The 12,080-nt window shown below is 36.9% G+C and overlaps 1 protein-coding gene across 1 annotated transcript in view; it reads right to left on the bottom strand.

Moving 5' to 3' along the window:
* The window catches only part of LOC103260675 (collagen alpha-1(XXIV) chain-like), a gene marked incomplete at its 3' end in the record, with an annotated part of 127,962 nt that overhangs the window by 114,794 nt on the left and 1,088 nt on the right, over positions 1 to 12,080 (bottom strand). The window contains exon 2 of the mRNA XM_008058323.2: positions 3,384 to 3,448. Within this exon, the coding sequence (XP_008056514.1) occupies positions 3,384 to 3,448 (65 nt within the window). The remainder of the gene's footprint in view (positions 1 to 3,383; positions 3,449 to 12,080) is intronic.

Here is a 12,080-nt window from a genome sequence, read left to right as displayed (position 1 = left end):
AATGTTACAAAAATTACCATTTTTATACTTACAGAGAAAAGAACCCATATTGCATCAAAGAAACAAGACAGGATACTATTTTTTTTAAAAGAACACTCTGAGTGAGAAAACTTTTAAATGAAATACAAAACTAAACAAAATGTTTGGAATAGCAGCGGATGAAAATCCCACAAATTGGAACACAAAACAAAGATGAAAATTAGGACCTAAACATAAGAAAAGAAGGAGCTCAATACTTAAGAGTCAATGTTTAAAAGAAAACACAGAAGGAGGAAATAAATAGGTTAGAAAGAAAAAAAGAACACAGGAAAATTCCCAGAAAATGAGGGATAAGTTTCCACATCCAAAAGGCCTACTGAGTGCCGGGTACAATGAATTGGGAAAAAAAGACCTCTACCAATGCAGATTGTTATGAAATTTCAAAACAGCAAAGATAAACAGATAATCTTAAGGACTTAAAGGGGAAATAAAAAGGTGACATGGTAAGGATCACGAATTAGCATAACATCAGATTTAACAAGTCTGAAAGCCTGATCAAAAGAAAAAAAAAGTAAAAGATGAAAGTCTTAAATTCGGAGGGAAAAATATTTACAGCCTAAATTCCTAAACTCTCTAAACAGCCCATAAGTATAAGGATAAAATAAACACATTCTCAAAAATGCAATGTTTTAAAAAATGTACCACCTGAGTACATATTCTCAGGGTGCAACTAGAGGATATGTATGCTCCACCCAAACAAGGAAACAGACTATGGAGAAGAAAGTACGAGTTCCAAGAAACTGGCCTAACACAAATGAGAACCATCAACTTTTCAGGAAGCTTAGAGAACTACTAGTCCACAGTAGAGCAGAAGAATTTCGCTTCTAGAAGGAAAAGCTCCAAGGAAAAAAATAGTCAAACTGTTGGAGCAGTGTAGCATGTTTTGGGAGAAAATATTTTTCAAGAAGTTTGAGAATTATTTTGGAGTATCTGGGAGGGTTTGTTGATAGTGACACAGAACATAAAACAAACAATGGAGGCAATCTTGTCATATTTATAGAAAAAAATATATAAATGTACAGGACTCAATGGCAAAAAATGTACACAGCCCTAATAAGGCAAAATATGAATATTAATTTTTAAACCATGTACAGTACATGTATTACTTTGCATTTTTTAAAGTTTTTAAAAATCTCGTAAACACATAAATATTTCAGAGAAGTCTAACGGGATAATTCCTAGGTCAAATAGACCTAGTCAACAATATTAAGGCTGTAAATTATATTTGTGATCATATAAAAACACAATTTCTCCAATAATGTTTTTCCAGTCTCCTGATGAGATAGTATAATACATATTGCATCATGACAATTTAATTTAAAGAATATATTTTAGGAAAAAAGTGTTTCTAAATTTCCGATAACATTATTTCCATTTCTTTTCTGTGCTCAAAAATATCTAATTTTCTGAAGTCTGAAAGCTTTTCTAAAGGATTTTTCTTTTTGTTAAGAACTGGCAATAAAATATTATGCTTATAAAAACACTGAAAGTTATTGTTTGCCATGAAATGAAAGAAAACCTTTTGTATTTTATAAATGAGATTGTAAGGTTGAAAGAAGGTTGTTTCTTTCATTTAGTCCCTTCATTGATCTAGATTTTTAAAAATCTGTTTATAAATATTTAATTTTTCCTATATCTCTCCTTGCATAGGTTTCTAATATTTTCATAACGATATATTTGGTAAATTATTAGACTCATCATGCCAGTGGTTGGCACTTGTAAAGCAAGGGGATACATAGCCCTTCATTTAAGTCTTAGCTGTGTGAGCCTGGGCGAGCGGCTTCTTTGAGCCTCAGTTTACCTACATGACCTACTCTGCAGGTTCATTATGAAGATGAGAATGGTAAATGTAAAGCACCAGTGAAGGACATGGCACAAAATATAAGCTTAATTAATGATTGTTATTCGTCTTCTTATCTTCTCTGTGGCTCTAAGAGCCTTGACTTTAGGGAATTTGTAGACTTTGCAGTCGAAATACCAGAGTTCAAATCTTGGTTCCTCCATTCATTAGGCTGTAACCCTCGGGGTAGTTACCTACTCTCTTTAATCTCAGTTTTTCAACAATTCTATCATGGCATAATTATAAAAGCCCTGTGATGAGGCAGTGATAAGGAAGATGTGTATTCTATTAGCACAGTGACTGGTACACAATGTGTTCTCAGAAACAGTAACAGTAATAATAACAATAAGAAATACCACTTATCTCCTCTTCATGGCTACTTCAAGCAAACATATAGTTTTGCATGAAGTTGCATATGACATATGGCCTAATTTAGACATTTCCCATAAAAGAGAATTAGAAAATGTCTTCCATGAAATATTTTGATCCATCTATGTGATATTTGACAGAATACTTATCTATATTCACTTATCAGTTTGGCCAGTCCGACAAAGTACCATCCCTTCTTTTGTATCCTCTTCTCTACTCTGCACATATTTCATTCATAACTTGTTGATTTGTCTTTTTCCTGCTGTTATTTGATCGACTGACCAAACTGACAAGTGGCTAATTGAATTGAAAAGTTGGTTCCATCAGAATGAATAATTTGGCAGCCCCATACAGTTCTGCTACATATATAACAGAAGATAAAATTAATGGGGCCATGATGATAGTCTGTAGGTTCAAGAACAGTTCCAGGACCTTTTCTCTTTGACTTTGATATGTTTTTACCTTTGACAAAGGCATTTTTTTCACTTTGAGGCTAGAGACATTATCTTATTTATATCTTAATCACTAACAATTAAGATATTATGTGGGAAAGAGAAGCTACTTTTAAAATGTTGTTTAATAAATGAATAAATTACAGTATACAAAGACTTCTGAAACTCTATCATCATACTACCAGAATAAGTAGTCGGCAAAAACAAAACACTGAACTATTTTTCTAAACTCCTCCATTTGAATTAAATAAAATCCCAAGCCCACTAGTATGCAAATTGTATTTTGTTTCTTAATGACGTAAATCTAGACGGAACATTTATTATATGCTTGTGTTGTTTCAAGAAGTGCAAAGGTAATTCAGTCACAGTTTGCCACCCCCAAGAACTCCCACTTAAAATGAAGTCACAAGCAAAGTCTTTCTGCTGTACAAAACTTCCCTTTTATAGAGAGTTTGCTTAAAAATGTAAGCAATTCCACAGACGGAAGATTTGAGTAATTTCTTAAAGGTCATGTTTCCCCCCCAAATTGGTTTCTTTACCCTTATATTCTCATTGTACTGGGTAGAATTTTTTTATTGTTCCATGTTTAATTTAAGTTTATGATGACTTAAAAGTCATGTACTTTTGCTCCCTGGAAGCAGAACTTTTATATAAGCAAATAAATACCAAGGTAATATTCTTACCTTGTTCTTGTGCATGTACAATAACTCCAGCCATACATAGCACAATAAAATGAAGAAGTGGTTTCCTAAGAAAAGAAAAAAGCATTTGAGAAAAACATGTTCGTTGGATGTTGACAATCATAAAAAATAAAGTCTAATGCAAGACTGAAAATTAAAATATCATTTTAATTAACACAGTATTTTAACATTCACAACAATTAAGAGCAAAGTCTCTGAATTAAGGTTCCAGTTTGTCACTTATTATGGAACTTGGGCACAGTTTTTAATAACTCTATGCCGTCGTTGCTTCATCTGTTAAAGCTATCTTATAAGGTTTTTTGAAGATTTTACTTAAAAAGTTTATGTAAAGCACACAAAACAGTACCTGGCACAGAGGAAGCACTTGGTAAATGTGAATTAGTATAGGTGAGAATCTTACATATTATGTCAAATTACCATACATGCAATTTCATACAAAGTAATAGAAATTTCCACAAAATAACACAAATTGCAATCATGTAACTTTAGTGATTAAAAATTAATGTAACCAGCTATTTATGTTTTTAAATGAATGGTTATAACCATGTGACATGAATAGAATAGCCATTTGAATATCAGATTTAGTCACTTGTATCATATTTAAAACATATTCAAATCACTTGTACTAGATTCATGAGTCCTTGGTCTCAAAAACAGCAATGGCCTGTAGACATCATCATTGGGCATTTTGATTAATAGTAGTTGTGAGCAGAATATCCAATCACCACACATTAAAAAGTTCATTCATGCTCATTAGCTATCTAAGCAAAAATGTTCTGTGACATTTTTAGTATAATCAACTTTTGATAGATTTTGTTGAGCATTTTTCATAATTGTCTATTTCTACTTCCAAATGAAAATCATAGAAATAATTTTGAAAACAGATGATAAGCATGCTGAAAACAATACTTCATTAACAGATTCTTGCTAAGGTTGACCTTGATTATGTTTTGATTCTAACCCAGGGACTCCTCAAGTGACATCTTATAAAATGCAGTTCTGCAAGGAGTGATTACAGGGCCTCCTGGAAATCATATATTCTGTGTATTAAGTTACTGATGGACTAATAATAATTGGTACATTTTCTATTATTACTAAAAAGATGTTTTTGCCTTTATCAACTAGTATAAGGAGCATCTTAATGTAAGAAAGATAATGTTTTCACAAAGTTCAAGCCAACAATTATAATTATAAAATTATATATATTATAATTATACTATTTATAATGGAACAAATTTCATTTGTATTAAAATAGTATTTACCGTTTGTCAGTAATTGAAAATAATGTACATTCTATGGTCATAGTCCAGAGCACAGCTCTAATAAGACAAGGCTTTGACAAACATATGGACTTCACAGCAACTTGGATGGATTTAGAGTCTATAATACTCAGTGATCTATCATAGAAACAAAGAACAGAGTACCACATGTTCTCACTCATAAGCAGTCCCTGAACATTTACCATATTACTATAAGAAAGGGATTGGCAGTAATGGGATATTGCCAGGGTGAGGGGAACACAACATCAATAAGGGTACCTCATCTCAAACCAGGCAAAGCGGGGACCAAAGGGAGACCCAAACATTACCTATACAATGTCCACTTATATACCCAATCCTGAATTGTAACCCACATCTTTAAAATAAAATATTTTTAAAACAAGAATACTTAACAACTTTCACTAACTCAACAAATCAACTGAATCATTACAGAAATTTCAACTGATATAGGTAAGTGGCTGAACCATATATTTTAATGAAGCCTATGAGACTTTCTCATATATGGTGCTATCTATTCAGATCAATGGTTCTCAAATGTTAGAATCAACTGAGATGCTTGTAAAAATGAGGCAGATCCTGGTTCCTGCCACAGAGATTTTGATTAAAAAATTGGGGATATGTCTCCAGTATGTATGCATTTTAACTAGGTGATTCTAATACAGACTGTGTGTGTACCAAACTCAGAAAAAAAATTTAGAACATTCACTGCTTATACTTAGTCTTATTAAAATATGTTTAAATAGATATTTTTCCTTTAATCACATATATCTAATTTTAAAAACTATTAATAATTGGGTCCCCCACGGTGATTCTGATTTAAACAAGCCATGGTATAGGCATTCTAAAACACTTCTCAGTGATTCTGATGTGCAAACAAGGTTGAGAACCATTGTGTGAGATTAAAATAATTTCTGGGCTCTCCAGATGAATTCCAATGTGATCTAGAGTTTGAGTAAGGAGGCTGTTTCCCTCTCAGATTCATATTTTGACACATAACTGGCAGGATACATGTCAACGAGACTGGAAAAATTGCTCAGGATTACAGTCATTGAAGGATAGTGCATCTGAATGATGCTGTCTTAGTAGACAGCTGAATATGAATGGGAGCACGTCTCACCTGCCCAAGGCAATCAGGTACACTTGGATGCTTAGAAACAACCCAACAGATATTTTCCATTCAGGATGAAGCTACCTAATGAAGAGTACACAACCAGCACTATTCATTTAGCAACTCAGCAAACTCATAGGCTTCCCCCAATGACCTCAGAGGAGAAAAACGGCGAAGTTTTTTCTAGACTTGTTAACAAGTCCATTCCTGGTGTAAGGCAGGAAAACTTGAATACATCAAAATAATCCTTCAGGCAGGTGATCCTAGGGGATTATAACAAATTAGTTGAGCCATCCCTTACATAAATGTGCCTATGTGCTAAAGCTGATGACTAATAAGAGTGGTAGAAATCAATGACTGAAATAGAGATTTTTCTTTCTCTTTTTAAAAATTATGACCAAAACTCTAATAGTCAACTAAGGGAAAAAAAGGAAAATTCAAGATCCTTACAAAGCATTGAAGGCCCTTATTTTTCACCTTCAACTTCCTTTTTCAGCAATATGAATCCCACTGTACCTGATGCCTTCAAAGCTCCAGTCATACCAAGTTATTCTCCATTCCCCGGGAGGACCTTGTATATGTCTGAAATGTCTTTCGAGTCTCCATCTGTCATTCTTAAGGGTACCCAAAGCCTAGTTCAAACAACCCTAGGTCCATGAAGTTTCCCATCATCCTGAAAGAGGAATGAATCTTTCCCTTAACTCTGTACTCTTGATGTGTTAATTATAACTTTATTTTAGCCCTTATATGTCCTATCTTTACGGAAGTAAATATCTGAGCAAGCAGCAGGTCTTTACCTTTATATCTCATGTACCCATGTCTTACATAAAATTGGTGATAAATACCTTTTTTAAAAGAAAGGAATCAAGCAAAACACCATCTCCCAATGACTGAGGAATTCACTTCTTCCTTACAGACCTGATTATTTTAGCAATTGAGAAAAGTAAAGTAAAATAAGGATACTTTTAGTTAGCTGCCTGAAGAGATATCATTTTTTAAAAAAAATCTGCTATGGTAGGGTGTGTCTTTTATATTCATTTTAACTCTGTTTTGTCCCTGAAATAGGAACAAGAGAAGATATAAAGTGTCACTGACAGAGTCAGTTTGATAAAGAGTCAAACTTCATTACTACATAAAATGGATAATTAATGAATCCAGGTTTTTTGGAAAATGTCTGTTGGGTTGGTCTTGTTTGTTTATTTGGGTTTCCCACCCGCTGTGATATTACATTTACTATACACTTTCTTAACAAAAAATATCAAGTTTCCACATTAGCAGTGGTTGGTAGAGTCCTCAAGGGCAGCAACTGTTTTTTATCTTTCTCTGACTCATCTATTATATGGTAACATAATATAAATTTTATGTTTTTATATCTTACATTCCAAATGCAGAATCCTATAATTTGTGTGTGCAATGGGATCCCATTAGTATACTGGCATTAAAGAACAAAACTAAATTACTTAGCAAGAGGTTACATAGATCTTACTCTGCCTCTCTCTCTGTCTCTCTCTCTCTCTCTCTCTCTCTCTCTCTCTCTCTCTCTCTCTCTCTCTCCATATACATATATGTGACCTATTGTTTAACCATAAATCTGTAAAAACCATCCTATAGTTTTGGTCAAATACTATTATAATTAAGTAACCTAAAATAGTCTATGAAGTTTGTTAATTTGTTTATATATTTAGTTTACACCAGCAAATAGTCTAGCTAGTGTGTTAAATCTGAATATCTTTCAAATATTCAAAGCAAGTTTGTTTTCACTTACTATTTTGTATGTCTGGGCCATGTGTCACTAACACAGGTTACAGAAATCCAAATACTCAGACATTTAACAAAATCAGATCAGATCTAACAGAAGTCAACAATATGGTAACAAACATTTAATAAAGGCTCAGAAAATAAAACTCATGATTTCATAGCTAACAAATGAACACTCTGCATGAGTCTAACTGGCTGGTCACATTTTCAGTTTGACATCAGCCACAGTCCAAACATAAGCAGACATGCCAGGGTAAAGACCTAAAGGGGATATGACAGAATATAGATACCAAAAGACCATATTCAGAACATCTAAGAGGCTAACGTCCATCCCAGGAATCTTCCCTAGATGTTTTTTTGAGCTATTTAACTTTCTATTTATCAGAAGTATCCAAGTTGCCACAGGGGAGTTTCAGGGATCTTTTTGTTTAGGGTACCCACGAGACTCTTAGATATTATATGTCTTCAGGCTACAGATGTCCATTCCTACATAGATTCAATTTATTATAATAAGAAGGATTTGTGAGATCTTGAAAATAGGGAACTTTTATTTTGAGTTGGTGGTTTTCTTTTAAACCAATTGAAAGGGGTGAACTAAGCTGAAAAACACACACATGTGATATACATCAATAATTTCAACAATTCCCACCACACTATGTTCACATGCCAAAAACTTCTCAAGTCATGACAGCTTTACAGACTTTTCTCTTTACTAGCTGCTAAGATCCAGAAACAGTAAAATTTCTGTTCTTTATTCCCAAAATAACTGAAAAAAAAAGTTCTCACCACAGTAGTGGGGATAAATTTGGATATTCAGAGATCAATATAGTATTGTCACTAACTCATACACAGTGAACTTTTCAGACTATCAAGTCAACACAATAGGTACTTGTGTGACTAAACCAGCATGACACATACTACAGGTTGCACATCCCTAATTTGAAAATCCTAAATGCTCCAAAATTCAAGACTTTTTGAGTGCCAAAATTATACCAAAAATGGAAAATTCCACACCTGACCTCATGAAATGAGTTGCAATCAAAACTTGTGCCATGCACAAAGTTACTAAAAATAGTGTATAAAATTACCTTCAGGCTTATGTATAAAGTGTATTTGACACATAGGTAAATTTAATGCTTGCACTAGGGTCTCACCCCTAAGATATCTCAGTATATATGTGCAAATATTCCACAATTTGAAAAAAATCTGAAATCTGAAACACTTCCAGTTCCAAGTATTTCAGATAAGCAGTACTCAGCCGATATTGCATTTGATTAAATTTCAAGTCTTCAAGTAATTCACAGAGTGCAAAGGAAATACATACTTAATGACTTCAAATAATCAACATGCCCAGAGTACAGTCAGTAGAAGTGAAGAAAAACACAGGTAAACTAGTTTGTCCTAGCAACAGCATAGAGATTGTTAAATTGATTTGCCTAGCCTAGCAAAGTTCCTGGCACATCCTAGCATCAAATATTTTCTTTCTTTTTACTATCTTATTTTTAAAATTTTTTTATTTTTTGAGTTGGAGCCTTACTCTGTCATCCAGGCTGGAGTGCAGCAGCATGATCACGGCTACTGTAGCCTCTGCCTTCTAGGCTCAGACAATCCTTCTGCCTCAGCCTTCCAAGTAGTTGGAACCACAGGCACGCACTACCATGCCTAGCTAATTTTCTGATTTATTGTAGAGACAAGGTCCTGCTAAGTTGCCCAGGATGGTCTCTAACCCCTGGGCTCAGGCAATCCTCTCGCCTTCGCCTCCCAAAGTACTGGGATTACAGGAATCTTCAAATGAACAGATCCATTAGCCAATCTTCAGTCAATGAAACTATCAGGTGGTCTTGAGTTTCAGTAATATATAAGTCCTCTAGCATCTTCTACCTGCACATTGACCCCAAGACCAAGAAAAGTTGAGTCTCTCTAACTTTAATTTGTTTAGCTAAGAGAGTTAACATGGTTTAAAGGCCTTCAGGATCTGGTTTGTTTTTATCTCCTGAACTCCAGGTCCAGTCACTTCTTCTCTAGAATGTATGCTCCAAACCAATTTCATTTCTTCCAGTTCTCAAATGCACTGTGCTGCTGCACCATTGAGCCTTTTACTGTTCCCTCTGTCTGGAAATTTCTATGCCCTTTATACTTAAGTCTTAGTCTAGATTTTATTTCTAAAATAAAATCAATAATCAATAAAATTCATTTGATTAGCCTTTCCTTCCAGTATTAACCCTCTCTACCCTCTCTAACCACCCACGCGGGACCGCTAGGTGGCCCTCCCATGTATAGCCTCATCTCATTCTGTTATATTTGGTTGATTAATTTGCTATTTCCTGTGTTAGACTGGGCACATTGAGAGGGCAGGAATTATGTCTTCCGTTTTGTTCAATCCTTGTATCCCTACTGCCAAAAAACACAGGGCACATAGTTGGAGCTCGGTAAACACTTGAATAAATGCGTATATGAATAATGAATAATGAATGAAAAACTAGGTTGTTATGAGAATGAAAATGAAACGATTTTCACTCCCCACTCAAAGTTACAAATCCTAAAATAAGTAGTAGTTGCAAGGCATAGCAAGGTAATTAGTATAGTTATTCTAATTCCCATAATAAATTTTATTATTCTTCTGTAATTATGCAAATTACCTAACGGAATATCTAAGCAACACTCAAAATTACTTTCCATCATTTACATTTTCTCTCCCTGAGACATCAGTTTATTTTAAACCTTTATTTAAGCACAAAGACAACTAAGCAACTTTTAAAAATAGAACTTCATGCCCACTAGGAAATAAATATTTATATCCAAAATGTCTTTGTATGGAATTCTTTAATAACTATAACACCCTGCTTAAGACGCTTTCTGATAATATGTTAAATCAATGTATCTTTGGGTTTTCGTTTTCTCTTATTAATTCCACAAATTTACATCAGGCAACCCACATAAAGGCAGCCCCATGAAGAAATGTCTTTAAGGATCCAGTTTTAGAACTGTAAATGTTTTGGGGTGACTAATCAGAATTATGATTTTAAAAAGCTGCTCTTACTCTTACAAAACATCACCACAAAAGGACGGGGGGAAATTAAAACTCAAGGATTTCATTAGGAACTCTAAGGTTTAAGTCAGTGGTCTGATTCAGCCAATCAGCTGCTTCTCCCATGACCCCAGGATTGGTGGCGTTTTTTCAAACGGAAGAATTCCAAATTATTGATGAAAGTTGGATTTGTTTTCTAGAAGAATTTTCTCAGCCCAATCATTAACTACCTTTCCCTAGTTTGCACGTGTGTGGTTGGAACTGTGAGCTCCGTCATCTGATGTAATTATGAGTTACCCTTAAAGCTTTGCTCATCCACACTGGCTCTTATAATGGAACAAATTGGGTATTATGAGATACCCAAGGAGTGCAAGGCTCCTGACCCAGAGGCCCTGTAAGAAGTCAGGAGAAAGCAGCGCCTTCTCCCAGCACCTGCTGCCCATCCCCGGGGGCTTTCCACAAGCTTTCTCCTCCCCCCCCCCCCCCATTCCACGTAGTGTAATTTTTCCTCGGAAGTTCTTCTGGTGTAATCTATTCTATTTGGTGACTCTGTCTCCCTCCCCCCAGTCATCTGGACTCAATTTACAAACCCCAAACTGCCCAAGAATTTATGCAGGGCCTTTTCAGGGAGCGTCTGGAAGGGAAGTGTAAACCAGACAAGACAGAGGCCAGGGGCAGAAGATCTTTAATCCGAGAGGTTGGTCACAACTACCAAGGGGGATGTTAGCGACGTGGGCCTCACGCTGAGGCAGAGGGAAAGCCGTCGGGGCTGGAGGGGCGGAGAGGGCAGCACGTGGAGGCTGGCTTCCTCGCCCAGCCTCTGCTGGTGTCTCCGGAAACGCGCGGGTAGAGCTCCGCACCATCCCCTAGTCAACCGGGAGACGCGCTCGATCTCCCGGGTCAGTTGCGCCCCCAACCCGCTCTCCAAGCCAGTCTACACAGCAAGACATCTATCAAGAGAGACGGCGGGAAACCTCCCGCCTGGGACCCCTGTGCGACCTGCACCCGGTTCTCCCGGCCTCCAGCGCCAGGCCGCACGCAAGAGGTGGCGGATGCCGACAGCTTCCTCCTCCTTGCTGCATCGGGACGGGGGAGTGCGGGGAGGTGCATCCCGGTGGGCTGGGAAGCGCTGCAGCGAGGCTTCCAGGGGTCCCAGGAGAGCGCACGCCCAACCCGGCTTGGCTGCACGCGGCTGGGAAGCACATGTTCATCCAAACACGGCCACAAGGCGGTCGTTCTCGGCACCCCGCCCCCGCCTGCCCTCCGCCGACTCGGCCAGTTCTGCCCTCTGCCCTCCTCCCACCTACTCTCCCGAGGGGCAGCTTCTGCAGAAAACTTCCACGCCGCGTTCGCCCCTCTCGCCCCCGGGGCCAGCGGCAAACTTGTGTAACCCCCTGACCTCTTCCAGGGGGACCAGGGCAGACAGCCAAGGCCGGGCACCCCCTATCCACGCCCTTTGGAGGGGGTGCGAGTGAGTACAGCGCCCACTGAGAGGTGCCTGCAGG

Source organism: Carlito syrichta, unplaced genomic scaffold (genome assembly GCF_000164805.1).
Source record: "Carlito syrichta isolate Samal-C Ts95f unplaced genomic scaffold, Tarsius_syrichta-2.0.1 Scaffold303295, whole genome shotgun sequence".
In the NCBI taxonomy this organism is placed as follows: domain Eukaryota; kingdom Metazoa; phylum Chordata; class Mammalia; order Primates; family Tarsiidae; genus Carlito; species Carlito syrichta.
Note: the sequence above shows the minus strand (reverse complement) of the source record. Positions and strands in the feature narration are given on the sequence as shown.